Below are 18847 nucleotides of genomic sequence, written 5' to 3' on the forward strand. Positions count from 1 at the left end.
GCTGCTTAGTTCATAAAGTAGTGATCAATAACCATGACGATCCTCTAAAAAACATTTTAAGTCCACAGGTACTGCCAGCATCTGGAAAAGTTGTAAACAGACACAGCAACAGCCCTTCTTTTCGGTTTGTTGCCGGGTCTCCCAGGGCCACTTGATCCCCTTTGGAAAGAACCTATTGTTTTCAGAAGCTCAGCAAGATGTGTGAATTCACTGGGTACATGTTAGAGAATATCTGGCAATGGGGTTAACACATCACGGTGATAAAATTTGAAACAGTCCCAATAATGCTCCTCTTGAATATCAAAATAACTTAAAATATTTTATCCTCTAAATGAGGCGTCATCTTCTGAAAAAACATTAGTGATCCTTTATAAAAGTCCCATATCTGATAAGGCTTATCCAGAGACACACCTGAAAGAAAAGGCTTTTTACAAAATATTAACAATTTTTGCAAATAAAGACTTCCTTCTCTCTTCCTCCTTTCTAGCCTGTTCTGAGCAACAAAGGCCTACCTCATTGCAATTGCATACATTGTATTATCAGAAACTATCTAATTTAAACTGGTTATCACTCTTTAGCAAATAATTTTTTTCTGCATAAGGAAAGATCCCCATTTTCCTCTTGAAAAATGACTGAGACCAAGGTGACCATGTGAAATCCTCAATGAAGCCACAAACTAGTCCATGCAGCTTGATTTGAGGATTTTCTCTTTCTTCTTTACCGCAGGACAAACTTTTGACGAATCACATTCCTCCATCATGTTATTCTGATACATGTGCCTATTATCAGTCCAAAGAACGTTTCTAACCTTCCCACATCCCGGACTGGTTCTCGACGGGATGGACGTCCTCTTGATCGGGGCTGAGAATGCATTCTTCTCTTGTGACGCATTTTATGAATGACCTGATACAAGTCAATACTTTCATCGGGGGGAAATAGAAGACAAAGCTGGGTTCCACATTCAAGTTCAATTTCCTAGAACAGGAAAGTAGTAATTTACAAGACGAAAACAGGAGAAATTTTCAATAGACTTGTTGTATTTTCCTGAAGTACAAGAACAAAAACAGACTGACTTGAAGACTTCCTTCTTAAAGCTGATGATCATACAGGATTCCAATAAACTTCCTTGAAAGGTTTTAAAAAACCTTTCAGAAGTGTTTCATATATTTATATACGGGTAAAAACTAAAAGTTATATAATCTGCAAAGTTAAATACACAAATGCAGTTGCTTAAAACTCTATGACAATCATCCTCTGCAAACAAAGGAATGTTTCTTTGTGCAAAATACAAAAACATCAGGACAAAGTTCTCTACCTTAACTCAGCGGAGGAAAAACATTGTTAGTGTGTGCCAAAATACATTACAAAACTACATTACAAAAAATACATTACAAAAACTACAAAGGGAGACTAATGTATGGCTTTTTAAAATGAAGATTTATTTTCAACCACCAGCAATTTCATTTATGAGTAATGAAAGCACACCGCTTCTGGTTCAAAGTTACATGTAGAAGATTCAGGTTTAAATCACTACACTTATAATTTCATTTGCAGACTTGAAAACCTGGGTATATATACTTTTCATATAGCTTCCTTCTAATTAGAAAACTTCAGCAAAGATGTTAAATGGCATTTCTAAAATTATACAAAGTGCAGTAAATAACATAATGAAAAACAATTTAAAATCAGGACCAGAATTTCTCATCAAAAACTTTTCTTTCAATTGTATTAAGTACCATATACAGCTACCTATCTTTCAACATTTATGGAGGTCTTACTAATTGGTCAAAACCACAGTGACTGTGAGTTCCAAATAAGAATATTTTCCCTTAATCTTTCATACGAATTCTTTCAAAAATGGCTTAAAAATGTCCTTCAATAAAATTCTCTAAAAGGAATGATTAAATGTATGTGTTTTAAATAATCAAGTAAGACAACAAACCTGTCCATCACGTCCAATCTTTACTGGCTTATGTTCATTCCAAGGATTGGTGAGATGAGCTGACTTAGTGAAGGGTAATTCACGCCTAAATACAAAGTAATACCAATTATATTCTTTTGCAGAATCCTTTAGAGACCTTATATTACTTCAGCAGTTAATCCTGATTTAAACGTGACTAAAATTTAAAGAATTACTTAGGCTAGAAGCATTCATTCCCCAGAGAGGGAGCACCTTTAAGAGAAGGGTTCTTTCCACATTCTCCAGTGTTCTCAAAAATAAGCTAAATAATACAGTGTGTAAGAACATGAGCTTGGAAACCAAGACAGTTTGGGTTTAAACCCCAGCGCGTGCTGGCTCGCTCTCACATGCTCTCTCTCTCCCTCCTCTGAGCTGCGCTGAATTCTTCAGCTTATAAACAATGGTATCACCACCTACACTTCATACCTGTTTTTAATAGTGTGCAAATGGAACGACATATAACATGTTTAGTTAGCTCGTTTCTGTGTAAACAAACCGCATTTTTTATTAACTAATCAACAAAGAGCTGAACCTTCATCAGATAGTTAACACCAAATGAAAGTAAGTGTTCCCTATGCTTCATTCAGAACTGCTCTCCCAGATTCCAATGTCCTCTCCTTTTCAGGAAGACAATATTTCCCTATCACCCATGGAATGACTCTTGACAATACAAATGTTTATACGTACAAATTCATATGTCTGCACATATGAATTATGCCCTCCACTTAGGTGCAGTACTTATATAACTTAAAGAAACTCATGCTCTAAACTCTGAGCCACAGGGCAAAATGGTCTCACCAACTTAAAAGAGACAGCCTGTATTTTTATATTCTTTATCAACCTAGCATAATGCTAAATGCAATCATTCTTATTAATTTTCAAGGAATAATCAAGTTAACAGGACTTAATAAGGCTTTATCTATGTGTGTGCAGAGTAATGCCAAATTAAATAAATGCGTTAAAGAATTATTTATTGTATCTACAATGCACATGAAACTGCTCAGCCCAAAGACATACAAAGATGAGTAAGATAAAGAGCTGCTTGCATTCGTAAATTTCTTCCACAGCTATCAAAGAAGAATAAACGAGCACATAAAAGTTTTGCTGGTCACATCTATTTTGGAGAGAAAGAAAATAATCAAAAAATGCTTCCTGGAAGAAGTAGCATATGGAATATGCCTGAAAGAAAAGTGACCCAGGAAAAGCCAAATGTAAAGAGCTAAGGAAGGGTTACGTTTGAAGCAATGAGAGAGCTTGAGCAAAGGTATAATGGAGAAGAAAAAACACAACCTGATCTAGTGGATAAGCTATATAGTCATTTGTTCTACTCTTACACCAATTTTCTTAAAGATGAATATAGAATGCTGAAATTTTATAACTTCTTTAAACTTTGGGGAAGAGTAAAGTGTATCTAAAGTTAACACAGTGGCATGCTCTGTGGTGGTGATCATGTGAATATATGGGGGAAGTGGGCTATGAATTACGGAAATACCCACTAGGTATTACTAAAAAGCTTGAATTCTTAGTGTAATAATATACATCTTACTTCACACACCAAAAGTGGCTCAAGAACGTATACCTAATATGTATACAAAATATATACACACATTTTTTTTTTTTTTAACTTTTCAGCTCTCAGAAGTTAAAAGAAACAAGTCTATACCAAAGCCTAGGGTATCCAGAGGGAAATCTCTAGTAACAATTCTTTGTACTTTAATACTTTCTTAGATTTTCCCTCTAAATTGCCAGTTAAAAAACAGTTACAGGAGAGGAATAAATAACCTACAAGCCACCAAAATACAGGAAGTTACAAATTGTTCCTGCAGAAAGTTATCACTGTTATTTAAATATTAGCAATGAAATACTGAAGGACCAACATAAAACCACACATTGAGTTGGGTTGAGTCACTTGTGGTTAAGCTTCTCGATGGCATTGGTTCTAACTAGATTCTACAGATCTTTTTTGTGTGTGTTGACAAATTAATACCTATCAGAGTATCACCAAGAACTGTGAGGCCCTAAGCAAAATAGGACTCAGAATGTATTTAGAGAAACTACAGGACCACAGTCATCGTAGTTATAGAATAAACATCCTAAAGTTACCTTTTAAACTGACATGTGTAATGAAGACAACTACAGATGACCAGCTTTATTGTGAGTAATCCAATGAACATGGAAGTAACTCGCTGATTTAAGGGGTTTGGTTAAGTGGGACAAATTTAACAAAAGAACATACAACTGTACAAAGGCTCTTATGTACTATATAGAGGTTTTGCTACTAACGTTAAAAGAAATAATGGAGAAATTCTAAAAGAAAAGAGAAAATGGGCTAATTGGAATGAACATGGAAGGGGTGAGTATAAAATAGCATCAGTAGATGCTAATTTAATTCTGGACAAATGACATTTTATAGAGTATAGCCTTATTTAGAGCTAATTCCCAGTGATAACTTAAGTCACTTTTTATGGCTCCTCTCCTATCTGCTAACACGCACCATGTGATCTTAAACTTTAGTGTGCCTACAAAATACATGAGCCATCAGAAATTCAAGAGGTTTGAGGTGTGTCTTAAGATTCTGCATTTTAACGATCAGATACTACTGACACAAGTGGTCGAGAGACCACACTTAAATAAACTTAAGTCTAGTTATTATTAAATCCAAAGGGTGCTTAAATAAGTCTATCAAAACTATCATAAAAAGAAAAAATATCGGTAACAATTACTATTACTGATAGAAAGCCTTCAGCATTTATATTTAAAGTTTGATCCTCTTAACTGAACCAAATGCAATTCTCATTTTATACACAAAACTTAAGAATACAATAGACTTACCCAAGGAAATACCAATGTAATATTACATGCCCCTCAGAATTCTTCATTATAAAACTACTCTTGAACTAAGTGATGAGTATTGTAAAAATTAAAGTTGTAGTTTTTCTTTAAGAATATTCTTGAGGATACAGGAGTACTGATGCATAGGGGCACTTGTACCCCAATGTTTATAGCAGCACTCTCAACAATAGCCAAATTATGGAAAGAGCCTAAATGTCCATCAACTGATGAATGGATAAAGAAATTGTGGTTTATATACACAATGGATTACTATGTGGCAATGAGAAAGAATGAAATATGGCCCTTTGTAGCAACGTGGACGGAACTGGAGAAGGTTATGCTAAGTAAAATAAGCCATACAGAGAAAGACAGATACCATATGTTTTCACTCTTATGTGGATCCTGAGAAACTTAACAGAAACCCATGGGGGAGGGGAAGGGGAAAAAAAAAAAAAGAGAGGTTAGAGTGGGAGAGAGCCAAAGCATAAGAGACTCTTAAAAAATGAGAACAAACTGAGGGCTGATTGGGGGGGGGGGGGGGTGAATGGGTGAATGATGGGTATTGAAGAGGGCATCTTTTGGGATGAGCACTGGGTGTTGTATGGAAACCAATTTGACAATAAATTTCATATATTTAAATAAATAGATAAATAAATAAATAAATAAATAAAACCTCAATAAAGAGGAAAAAAAAAAAAGAATATTCTTGAGGTATGTGGGTGGCTTAGTCAGTTAAGTGTCTGACTCTTGAATCCAGCTCAGGTCATGCATGATCTCATGGTTTGTGGGAACAAGCCCTGACAGCATCTGCGTTGGCATGGAGCCTGCTTAAGAGTCTCTCTCTCCCTTTCCCTTTGCCCCTCCCCCGGCTGGTGCACACTCGCTTACTTTCTCCCTCCCTCTCAATAAATAAACATAAAAAAAAAAAAAATTCTTGGGGCGCCTGGGTGGCTCAGGCGGTTAAGTATGCAACTCTTGATTTTGGCTCAGGTCATAATCTCACTGTCATGAGATCAAGCCCCACATGGGACTGTGTGCTGGGCATGGTGTCTGCTTAAGATTCTCTCTCTCACTCTCCCTCTGCCCCTCCTGCACACATGCTCTCAAAAAGAAAAAGAGAAAGAAAGAGAAAAAGAGAAAAGGAAAAAGAAAAAAGAAAAAAACAAAAGAAAAAAAATTTTTTCCAGGTCAACATAAAACTTAAGTACAATAAAGAAACTCTACTACCCAAAGTTCCGTACAAAACGTTAGTATTTTGGGTTTGTACCTCTTGTTAGTGAACACATATCAAACAAGTTGGTAAAATAGCCAATAAGTCAGTGAGAAAGACAATACATGAATAAATTAAGCTCACCTTCTGAAATTAAAAAACAAATTTCCTTATCACGAATTGGGAAATGAAGGTTAATAGAACAAGTAACATTCAAAACAAAATTAGCTGCAACCAATTTAAAATGGGTAATCATTTTGTCTTCTAATCCTAAGACAACATTATCTCCAAATACTTTCCAATAACACCAATAATGTTTCTAGTCATAAAACCACAGACTAACAAACTTCTTTGGTTTTTACACAGTTATAGACATCCAAATAAGTAAGTCTATCTCTGCTAAGAAATAGCAAGCACCTTGTTTTCCCTAAAAACTGCCACCAGATCTTTAAATTTTATAATTTTAATTTGATTATAATAGAAGTATAACTTAATTATAACCTTAATTTCTGAAGAGCCATAAATTTTTATTTAAAAATCCTGGGTATAACGGAGTAGGGGAATTATCACCGACACCCTCACCAACATAGCACTGCATTCCAACATTATAATTATGCAATTTTTCATTTGTTTTTTCCATGTTGTCACATGGATAATTACTTCTGTGTATTACATTTAAGTGACAAACCATAATTCACTTAACCAGTTTCCTATATGGAAGAATTTAGATTGCTTCCAATTTTTCCCTATAGAAAGTAATGATGGGATGAGAAGTGATGATATATTTTTATGCAGTTTTGCTACTCTATCAACAATCAACCTAATATACTATTTTCACTATATTATTGCTTACGTAAGTTCACAGTTCTTCACTTTCCCATACATAAAAGTTTAACTCCTTTGGCTGGCCCACATTACTGTTCATCTCTATCTTTTATCATCTGTTTCATTAAAAAAAAAAAAAAAAAAGGACTCCCTATCCCACTCACATACCTTCCCCTCCCCCCCACCGCTTTCCCATCTCCTAAGCCCCATGGCTTCTGCTTGTGTTTCCATGCTCTTCCTAGTCTGCCTTCCAGACCAGATATGAATAGCATTTTTCATTCTTATCCAATTCTTCCATCCTCATCAAAATCCAACACCTAAGCTAATTTCAACTTATAAAAAATACATATGGTCTGTTTCAAGTAATATTTTTTTACTGAAATTAATTTTATAGGCGATAGATGTGTACATGCCATATAAAGTTCACTCAAATACTTAGTTTTTTATGTTAAAATAACTTTCTAGGCTCAAGATGTAGCCGCTCCTGCTGGATGTGTCATGTCAGCAAACAGAAGCTTAGATCTAACTTTTGTGTCCCTGTATGTGCTCAGCTTGACCAGAAATGCAGTATATCCAATCAGCCAATCCCCAAACACCAAGCCACCTTTAGTCTGGGCTTTCTCACCCCAAATGAGGTTGACAACGTAGCCCTAGGCAATAAGACATTTTCTATTTGTCTCTCTCTTGTTATTTATCCTATAAAAGCTTTCTGGGATGCCTGGGTGGCTCAGTTAAGTGTCCAACTTTGGCTCAAGTCATGCATGATCTCAAGATTCTTCAGTTTGAGCTCTGCATGGGGCTCTCTGCTGACAGCTCAGAGCCTGGAGCCTGCTTCAGATTCTATCTCTCTCCCTCTCTCTGCCCCTCCTCTGCTTGCACTCTGCCTCTCTCTCAAAAATAAACATAAAAAAAATTAAAAGCTTTCTGCCTTCTGCCCCATTTTGCAGCTCTCCACAGGAGAGTGTCCATTTCATGAAGTGTTAAAGTTTGTATCACCTAAATTTACTTCTTTTATCATTTTCTTTTTTTTTTTTTTTAATTTTTTTTAACGTTTATTTATTTTTGAGACAGAGAGAGACAAAGCATGAACGGGGAGGGTCAGAGAGAGGGAGACACAGAATCTGAAACAGGCTCCAGGCTCTGAGCTGTCAGCACAGAGCCTGATGCGGGGCTCAAACTCACAGACCGCGAGATCATGACCTGAGCCGAAGTCGGCCGCTTAACTGACTGAGCCACCCAGGCGCCCCTCTTTTATCATTTTCTAACAATGCATATTCAGTAAGAACATAACAATAGTTGTAATAACTCAGTTATTTCTAATAAACATATTTAAATCTTAATTACCATTTTCAAAATATAATACCAACTAAACATGTTTTGCTATTTCCTTAAGAAAAAGTACTTGTTCACAACTAAATTAGTTACCTCCAAAATATGAGCCAAGTTAAACAGTGGCTATTTTCCTATACCAGTTACTAAATGACACGTTAAAATCACTAAAATCACATAGATCTATCCAGGTAACATTCCAAGCAATTGTCTAATTCATGACAAACTTACTGCTATGTTACTAATATAGAGTACAAATGAACTACATAAAACTCCTGACTACATAAACCTTTGCCTTTACATCCTATAGGAAATATAAAGACAGTGAACAAGATAAGCAAAACGTATTAATGTTTAACTTTACTTTAACACTGTTAATTTTTTTGGATCCAAATCAGCCTAGGAATGAGTCCGAAAAGAGAGTATAATCATCAGAGAGAATAAATTAAAGCTAAAAAACTGTGGAGTTTTAACATTACTCCCAATTGGCAGCCATTTAGTGCAGATTTAATTATCTACACTAGAATGTATAATTTACCTGCAAATCCAGTCAATTTTAAAAACTCCTCCCAACATTTTAGCATTCATTCCTGCTGGAAGCACCCAATGTATAGGAGATCCTCCATGATGTGACTCTGAAGAAAGTCTTGCAAATCCTAAGGGGATCAAATCACAATAAATAGGTGCCTAATATAAATGATGTTTTTATATATCCAAATTATTTTTATCCTTACCTTGAAATTTTCCACTCTCTCTGACAGAAAATATTAAGATAACACTCCTTGCAGATCTGAATGCAGCATTTAATTTCTTCTCATTTACTGGCAGCGTGGACCAAACACCCTACACAAATAACATAAAGATCACAGACTGAAATTAATGCAAATCTTTCACCACTGCAATTATATCTGCAAAAGACCAAGGCTACTGATACTGCTGTATTTTAAATTTAAGTCAGCTATAATTAAGAAAGGTCTTACTTATCAGCTGTCAAAATAATGTGCTAATTTATTAAAAACTCAAGAAAAATATGGAGAAAATTCCCAACCCTAACAAAATCATTAAAGATTTTGGGGGAAGGATGTCAAATCTTATGATATAGAATTCTACATAATAGAAACAATCACCTAGAATTATTTTAATTATCACAATGATTTACTGTGGGTAAAAACATGTCTGAAGGTGAATCACAGCATGTACATTTTTCTCCTTAAACTACTTAATCAAAATAATTAAAAATACTATATTGGTAAATTATAACTGGAAAATTTCTGTCTGGTTTCTAGCATTTCTCATTTTTCCTATTTAAGTTCAAATTTTTAGGCATTAATTAATAGTTTGACTAAAAAAAGCCTCCGTTGTACACAGAGCAAGAACAAAGCTACTAATTTCTAAAGCATTTTAATCTATTACTTGTTCGTGAAAAGATCAAAAGAAATAGCATGGTAAGGTAAGGCAGAAGCTCTAATTCAGTCAGTCTAGTCTTACAAACTAGATCTCATTCACACTAAGTGCTTAATTACTTCTGTCTAAATTCACTCTAGCAGAGAAACAGAATAAACTTCCACGGGATAGCTATTTGGTATATTATTCCACCTAGTTTGATGGATAATGACAAATATAAGACAGTAATACTGACAAAATATGGTTTGAAAAATTATTAATTTTCTAAAAATCAGTAGAGGCTATAATGATTCATTTTAAATCAAGAAAAGGAAAATTTTGTAACGGTGTAACAAATATAGGTATTTTAAAAGAAAATTCATATCTTACAACATCCTAACAGCAACTAGACATATCCTTTTTGTAAAGCCTTGCTTGGATGGGCCTTTTAGCTAACTCTTTCTCTTTTCTTCTAAATCCAAGTGATACAAAATAAATAAATAAAATAAGTCCAAGTGATGTCACTTCTAAAAATAAAAGAAACTCCCCATAAAAGAATGATTTCTTTTCAACAACATCAAGGTGTAAAACCAGCATCAATATAAAACAAAAAATGGTTGTAGAAACTTTTAAAACGTTACTTCAGTAAGTTAGCATTTGAATACAGAAACACAAAAATCCAAAAAAGTACTTTTACAGTACAAAGTATAAAACATACATAATTCTTCAATATCAAATATTCTGACTTCTAAAATCACCTTCAGACTGAAAAGAAAACTCAAATTACTATTAGGTCGCTTACATGGCCACAAAGCAGACCTTAAGTGGCAAGTGGGCTGTGGATCTTTAAAGCTCTAATGAAAATCACAGTATACCACTCAAGATACTCAAGTCTACCTTCACACTTAAAATTTTCAAAACTGGGATAGTTTCAACAGAACTGATGCTAATACCTTAGCTTTGGCAAGAGACACATTCTCATGGTTGTTACTCTTTATGAGAAAAAATCTTGCATCCTGTAGTACATATTTGAGTTTACTGGTTTGATCTGAAAAAAAGAAACCCAAACTGATTAACCAGAAGCCATTATCACAAACGTGTAAGCTGTACTAACTGAAATTAGCCCTCTACAACCCAGCTAAACTTTTAAAATTCATAATCACCCATTCAACCTGGAAAGCTAAGCCACAACACATAATAGAGCAAAGCTAAGAAAAGACACCAGCATTCTGCAAGAAGTTAAACCTAATCTAGTGATGTTCCGATATATCAGATTCATATTTAAGCATGAAAATGGTTACAAATTTTATAGATTTCTTTTCCAAAATCACTCATTTAAAGACAATTATGCTATTAAAAACATATATACTATCCACGGTGTCCAAAACTATAAAATATCCTGAGATTTTTGTTACTGTTCTAAAAGGTATGCAGTAAGAAGTAAATGTGGAGCTGTCTCTATGTAAAACTACATCATTCATTTTTTCTTTAATGCAATATATCAGAACATTACTACATTAAAACCAACTATTAATGGAGAACTAATAAGGCAAAATAATGACTTTATGCAGCATGCAATGAAAACAATTTCAAATTTAAATGATACCTTTTCGGACAGCACGAACGGAAGATGATAATTTCTCATGCTTCTTTTCTGAACCTGTATTTAGCCAAAGTACATTTGTTCAGATTGAGCTTTAATAGAGATAAGACAAAATTTCTACAGTCTTGTCACATAAAGTTCTCATTCAAGACAAATTATTCTTCCTGGCGCACCCACACACACAAAAAAATACTTCTCAATGTGTACGAGTGTTTTGTTTTTTGGGTTGTTTGGATTTTTTAAAAATATATTTGAACAGTTTCCCACTCAGAAAACTAGTCACTGAATCATCATCTTCCAAGAAAAAAAAAAAGTGAAATTCCACTTAAGCAGTAACAGAACAGGATTAAAATAATAAGAAAAAGCTTAGTTTTCTCTAGAATTATTACACTGAACATGCCAAAAATCAATACTAATGAACATCAACAAGTTCACACTAAACTACAGCCTCCACACTTTCTACAGCAAATTACATCAGAATCAGTCAGATATGACCACAAATGAAAGTAAAATGAGGATACCTGCATAGGACTCTGATGCAGAGCTTCCACTTCTATCAAAAACAATTGGAGAGATGCCTCTAGCTCTCTTCCTTTCCTTCTTTTTCTCATCTAAAAAGAATTCAAATGAGATTTTTAAAAACATTACAAGACAGGTACTCAAACAAGAACGTATCACGTGCCTGGTTTCTGCACAATCTCTAATAGTCATTGCTAATCTCTCCCCTGATCCCTCAATTTCCTCAGAAGGTGTTCCATTTCAAAGGTTTGTTCAAACACAGAAACATGTTTCTCCCACCAACTTAAATTAAAAACACATGGCCATAACTGAGAATGACTTATCCTATATATAAAGGTAGTCCTTTGAATAAAGTTTTCCAAGAGGGGGAGGAAATCTGCAAATACAACTTTTGTTTCAGTAAAATATACTGTTTCTTTCTACATATGAGGTACCACTGTTCCAAGTCTCTCTAAAAAGTATACTATCATTCTTCATTACAATTCCAACTCTGATTCTTAGGTGTCTGATGAGCCCTAGAACCCAAAGCTTTTCAATGTAAAAAAAATTAATAATAATACACTAGAGTAAGTTGGTGATTGCTTTTCTGGTTGCCACTGCCTGCTCATGTGTCTTCGAGTTCATTCTTCTTGTCCACTTCCTTCTTGGATTACTGGTCTTTTCTTCAAATTCAATTTAAAGTTTATTCCAAAAATCTTACTGATAGCCTATGTATTTCTACTAAAAAGCTAGGAATCTTCAGTGGATCCAAAAAGTTTACATTACCGGTCAGTTAAGAACCATTTTAAGTTTAATTTGGAACTTCATTAAGCTTAAAAACAAAGACCTAAAATGGATTAGGCTCTCCTGTCTCTGTTTATTGGTATTTTAATTATACCATTATAAGCTCTTTTAATTTCCAGCTAGGAAATAAGAAGGAATAAATATGAAGAGAAAATGCACAAATTTATTTGTATAAAAACAGCAGAAAAATGATCAATGATCCCGCATAAAATTTTATATTATAGAATGACTATAAAGAGTTACCTACTTAAAAAGATTTAGCTAAATTATCTCCTTAATCCTCATAACAAACTCATGCAATACTTAAAGCCATTATTCTCATTTATTGAAAAGGAAACAGAAAAGAGGAGTGGTTCATGGCCAGGGTCCCAGTTTCTGGGTACAGAACCTAGTTCAAATGCAAGTCCTCTTGAAGCCCTGAGCTCTCTTCTTAGGAGCAAACAGAAAAAGTATTTTACTACTGAATGGGGCTTCCAGATCTAACTAGTCTGGAGATGGAAAATCCCAAAGCCATTCTAAATTCCTTTTCTTTTAGTTTAAGCATCTTTCCCTTTTTTTATGTTCTGCGGCCTCTCCAAATAGACATAACAATAAGCTTGTGAGTGAGGCTGGTTTTCCTACTGGAGGGCTGAAAGAGAAGAGCAAAGCAGCACATATAAGCACAATTACAAAGCCAAGCCCATTTAAAGCTAGCATCCCTCAGGGGCATAATGGTATCTCAAATAACCAGCTATAGATAAAAGCATTTGTTTCCAGGCTTGCCTGCTTTAAATGATACCCAACTTTCAAAAGTTTTAAGAATCCTTTCCCTCAGGGCAAACTAGAAGACTGCAACTGAACAGACTGAAGCTTTTTAGTATAAAATGGCTGAAAATCTCACCCAAATAGATGAGAGCCAGGAGGTTCAAATCCTAAATCTCTCTCATACATGTCTGTTTTGTTCACTGACTACACATTCCTGCATAGTGCCTGGCACTCAGCAGAAACCCAATTCGGTGACTCAATAAATAGGAAATTCACAGAGATTAAAAGTAAAACCTTGTTAAATTTTTATTTAAAAATTCTAGCATGTTTTATCATTTTTTTCTCTTTGAGTATGTAGGAGTCTAATGAGCATTATGAACTGATCACTAATGATAATACACCTTTTGCTGCTGCTTAAAAAACAATACTTTATGGTTCAATCTCACTAACATGATACAGGAAAAAAGAAAAAAGAGAAGCAGAGTTAAGACCCTGCCCAACTGTTACTTTTTTTTAAGAGAAAGCTTCTAAACTTTTAAAATAAATACCATTAGAAATAACTCCCACTGCTCTTAAGAGTTTATGATCGCCTCTTCCAACTATTATTTTCAGATCAAAAGAACAATGAAAGTCATCTAATAAACCTTTAATGACCACCAAATGTCACTTTTATAAAGAAGTTACCAAAGATTCTGAGAAAAAAATAAGGTAAAATAAACTAGAATCTAGAAAATTCATGACACAGAAACTAAACTGTGATCCCCCATGTTTAAAAATAGACATCTCCTAATTACGGAGTTCCAAATCCACCCCCATTTTTCTTTCACACATTATGATGAGAAAGTACTCCATGATAAAGAATAACTTCCTGCCCACAATACAGTCTCTGAAACATGTCCCACATAAGGGATCTTCCAAAGACAATAGTTTCCTTTAATAAGGAAAGTAAGAATTCCAGGTATCTCTTTTATAATAATAAATCTCTTCTATAAATAGTTTTGATATCAAGGTTCATGAAACTATTGGTTACCACTGAATTTGAAATGTCTTATCCACAAAAATATGAAGTATTATTAAGCACCTTGATACAGTATCAGCAGCATCTAAGAGCTTATTAAAACTGCAGACTGTTTCAAGTCCTACCCAATTTAAATAAGTCACCTTTGTTTGACTTAAATAAGACATACAAGAAATATTGTTCATAACATGGATACCAAAGATGGCTATAATAAAATATCCTCTACCCCCCAGATGTTTCTTACAGTCGTCACAATAAATGAACAAACATTCATTCGTATTGTCAATGCACTTTTTGTTTTCCATCCATTATTATAAATTACAAAAAATACATCATCTCATCAGTTTGCAAAAAGTATAACGGGAGAATAGAATTAAAGATTCTACAAATTATGGGGCCCCTGGGTGGCTCAGTGGGTTAAGTGTTTGACTTCAGCTCAGGTCATGACCTCACAGTTCGTGAGTTTGAGCCCAGAGTTGGGCTCTGTGCTAACAGCTTAGAGCCTGGAGAGCCTGCTTCAGATTCTGTACCTCCCTCTCTCTGTTCCTCCCCCACTCACACTCTAAGTCTCCAAAAAATAAATAAGCCTTAAAAAACAAACAAAAAAAAAAAAAAGATTCTGCAAATTTTTATATCAAACTTAACTACCCATCAATTCAGTTTAACTCTTTAAATCTCTTAAAATCCTGTCTAAACTCTGAAACCTAGAACTCCAGTGAGCAAAAGGTTGAAAGCACTTCAGTTGCCAATCACTAGAAAATAGCTGGCCTCGGGGCGCCTGGGTGGCGCAGTCGGTTAAGCGTCCGACTTCAGCCAGGTCACGATCTCGCGGTCCGTGAGTTCGAGCCCCGCGTCAGGCTCTGGGCTGATGGCTCAGAGCCTGGAGCCTGTTTCCGATTCTGTGTCTCCCTCTCTCTCTGACCCTCCCCCGTTCATGCTATGTCTCTCTCTGTCCCAAAAATAAATTAAAAAAACGTTGAAAAAAAAAAAAAAAAGAAAATAGCTGGCCATTTGCTCTATCACCTATACAATTTTAAGAATGTGACTTACTAACAATGTACTATCAAAATGATAAAACTCTATTTAATGAAATTGTAACTATTGTGTAATAACAAAAGAATAGAATTGTTCTTATATTCCAAAGTTTAGTTCATTTAGTATATATAGCAGATCTGGCTGCATTTTGACATAAGACAGTCATGACAGTATGTGTAACCATCATATAATGGCAAGGGTTCTTTGAAGTACCCTGACCTCTCCTTGTTGTACTCTGAATTTTCCCCCAAAAGATGGTCCCCTCTTAGCCTCATGACTGCAACTACCTACCATTCCTATATTTACATCTCATTGATCAGACAGGGATAAAGTGGTAGGACATGTAGTATTGAAGGAATAACCCAAGACAACTCTTAACCAATCTCCCCACAAGAATCTTACACTCTTATTTTCCACCTCTTGTACTTTTACACCAGCCTTTGGGAGATCCTGCAAGTCTGTCAATCCACAGGTACAGAATTGGAAAAACAGTGTGTGTTCCCAAGAGAAAAAGAAAGTTGTTTTGATTTCTATTGCCAAATGATAGAAATCTACAGGCATCAGACATAGAAATACTGTAATGCCAACCAGACAGGTTCCATGTCAGTATCAAGTAGATCAGGTATCAGTGTTTAAACAAACTGCTGACCAGTATGAAAACCTAAGAATTTATAACCTTAAAACCTGAAATACATTTCCATTGAGAAACAATCAGACTTGCATTCATTTAGAATACAATATGAAGTTGGGAAACACATTTACTAAGATATGTAAACCTTACTCAAATGTATTTCTAATACTCAAAGGCATATAATTGTAAAAAAATCATGAGACAGTCTTATTAACATCCCACATCTCAAAATATTTTATAATTCAATTTAAGTATGTTCAAAAATAAAATCAGGTCAATTTTTTTTCTTAAGAGAAACTTATACATACAAAGAGTAGTACCTGATCCATCTGTGCCTGAACCAGATCTGACAGATCCATCTGTGAAGGAAACGGATTCAGAATCAGAGTCGCTAGCTTCACTTCGAGTGTCATAATCATTTCCCTCTTCCTTCTGGTCTCTCTCATCCTGTTCATATTCTTCTTCTTCCTCCTCCTCCTCCTCTTCTTCCTCCTCCTCTTCCTCCTCCTCCTCCTCCTCCTCTTCTCCATCTTCGTCCACTTCTTCATCTTCCTCCGCATCTTCTTCTACCTCTTCATCTTCTTCCACATCTTCCACCCCTTCCTCCTCATTCTCAGTGTTGTTGCCTTGCTCATCAGAAGAACCACTGCTGCCAGTCTCATGGTCAGAGCCATATTCTTCAGAGTTAACTTCTTCCTTAGAAGATTGGCTGGATCTGCTTGCACGTCTATCCACTTCAAGCCCAATTCTCTGATGTTTAAAGAAAAAGGGAATCAGCAGTCATATAACAGATAAAGTCAGACTGAATAAATAGTTCTAATGCCTCAAAAAGAATTGTTTTCTGTTTTATATCTGCAATAACATTTACTACCTCAGAACCATCTGGTGTAGGGGATTTGGTCCTCCTTTCGGGATCCCTTTTCCGGAGACAAGTTTTTTCAGGCTGACTCTTATAAGGTTCTCTAGAAGCACTGCTTGACAAACGAATCTTCCGATCAGCTTCTAGACGCTTGCTTCTTTCAGATCTTTGATATTCCTCATTTTTATACTCTGCAACTGACTTTCCCTTGGTACTAACTATTCTTTTGTTATTGCTGACAGATGAGCTCAGTGGCTTAGAAATCAGCTGTCTTGAATGAAGAGAAGGCTTTTGCCGCTTGATGTCAGTAGATTCCATTCGGTCACTTTTTCTTTTTGATCCTTAAAAATACAATTTAAAGAACACATGTAAGTGTTTTATGTCTTCTACTTATTTCACCAAAGATTAACAGAGAATATGTATCAGAGAGAAAAAGAGCTCTTATCTTTAAAACGTCTTCTGAAATATTTTTACTGCAAAGTTAATCATAAAGAAACCATAGTTTGCAAATACTGGAATAAATTCATGTATTTGAGAAATTTCACACATTTGAAAAGAAATAGATTACTTTTATTCATATTGAATTCGGTACCACAGTTTGTTATGCTTGGACACTTTTGGTGTTAACTGACCCCAGGAACAAGAGCAAAAGCAAAGTCACTTTCTTAATAAATTAAATCTCTATTTAAACTTTTTAGGGACACCGGGGCAGCTCAGTTGGGTAAGCATCTGACTCTTGATTTTGGCTCAGGGCACAATCTCACAATTCATGAGTCTGAGACCATGTCGGGCTCTGAGCAGACAACACTGAGCCTGCTTGGATCCTTCTCTCTTCCTCTCTCTCTCTCTCTGCACCTCCCCAGCTCACTCCCTCCCTCTCTCTCAAAATAAATAAAACATTTTTTAAAAATTTTAATAAAAAAATAACCTTATTTTAACAAAAAAATTTAAAATATTACATACCCTTTTTCTCGTTTTTATCTTGTTCACTCTCTGGATTATACAGTTCATCATCCTGTTCTGGTACTTCAGTCAAAATGTCATCTAGAACATTAAGTTCTCCATCTGAAAGCAGGAAATTAAAAATAGGGAAAAATCATTACCATTAAGCATTTATCTTTGACTATGTTGGGTCTACGTAAATATGGAAACATAACCGTCAAAGATCTTTTATTTCAGGATCAAGACACGACAGTAATTCTATAAAACCATACAAGATAAAGGACATGATACAGAACTCTGGACTACAAAGCCAGGAGTAGTGTACACCCACTCCATAGGGTATGAAAGGACATAGTGGAGTATAAGAGAAAACGTTAAAAACTTCTATATCTGTACTTCAACCTCTAATTTCTCATTTTTGTAACTGCTTTAAAATGTGCATAAAAAATTAGAACAGAAATACTTGTGTGTAACATAAACACGCACCTACCAAGGATGGTGAGTACTCCTCACAACCTACTTATTGATTACCAAGAAAAAAATAATTTTACAGTGGAGAAACCTGGCAGATTCTAACTTAACCAAGTAATCAAAATTAACATCACCAGCAGTATGTCAAATCAGTATTACAGACTTGGCATGATGCACTAAGAATAAAACAATTCTGTGATATTCCCATCCAAAATGCAAACTCTGGGGGTGTCTGGGTGGCTCAGTCGGTTAAGTATCCGACTTCGACTCAGGTCACAATCTTGAGGTCCATGGGTTTTGAGCCGCGCATCGGGCTCTGTGCAGACAGCTCAGAGCCTAGATCCTGCATCTCCCTCTCTTTCTGCCCCTCCCCCCTCACGCTCTTTCTCTCTCAAAAAAAAAAAATTAAATTAAAAAAATGCAAAAAAAATGCAAACTCTGAACCTATACTTAAGGAAACATCAAACTGAAACAAAGGGTCATGAAATAATACCAATCCGCTAATACCAATCCACTAAGAAACTACTCCAGATTAAAAGACTTAGGAGACACAATAACTGAACAAGGCACACGACTGGGAAACTAGTGAAATTTAAATAAGGTCTGTAGAGTATGGTACCACTCTGTTAATTTCCTGATTTTGATACTACTATAGTTAAATTAAAGAAAATCCTATTTCTTAGGAAATACACACTCAAGTATT

The 18847-nt window shown here is 35.1% G+C and overlaps 1 protein-coding gene across 7 annotated transcripts in view; it reads right to left on the minus strand.

Moving 5' to 3' along the window:
* YTHDC1 (YTH N6-methyladenosine RNA binding protein C1) overlaps positions 1 to 18847 on the minus strand; it is a 35705-nt gene that overhangs the window by 8485 nt on the left and 8373 nt on the right. For 5 of the 7 annotated variants that reach the window (XM_053901498.1, XM_053901497.1, XM_053901503.1 and 2 more), the window contains 10 exons: positions 17695 to 17796; positions 16744 to 17072; positions 16193 to 16622; positions 11664 to 11753; positions 11146 to 11199; positions 10493 to 10587; positions 8891 to 8999; positions 8695 to 8812; positions 1943 to 2027; positions 809 to 975 (listed from right to left, as the gene is read on the minus strand). In XM_053901498.1, the coding sequence (XP_053757473.1) occupies positions 809 to 975; positions 1943 to 2027; positions 8695 to 8812; positions 8891 to 8999; positions 10493 to 10587; positions 11146 to 11199; positions 11664 to 11753; positions 16193 to 16622; positions 16744 to 17072; positions 17695 to 17796 (1579 nt within the window). The remainder of the gene's footprint in view (positions 1 to 808; positions 976 to 1942; positions 2028 to 8694; positions 8813 to 8890; positions 9000 to 10492; positions 10588 to 11145; positions 11200 to 11663; positions 11754 to 16192; positions 16623 to 16743; positions 17073 to 17694; positions 17797 to 18847) is intronic. The other 2 variants (XM_053901500.1, XM_053901502.1) reach the window with 1 other exon arrangement.

Source organism: Panthera pardus, unplaced genomic scaffold (genome assembly GCF_024362965.1).
Source record: "Panthera pardus isolate Hobbes unplaced genomic scaffold, ASM2436296v1 HiC_scaffold_13, whole genome shotgun sequence".
In the NCBI taxonomy this organism is placed as follows: Eukaryota; Metazoa; Chordata; class Mammalia; order Carnivora; family Felidae; genus Panthera; species Panthera pardus.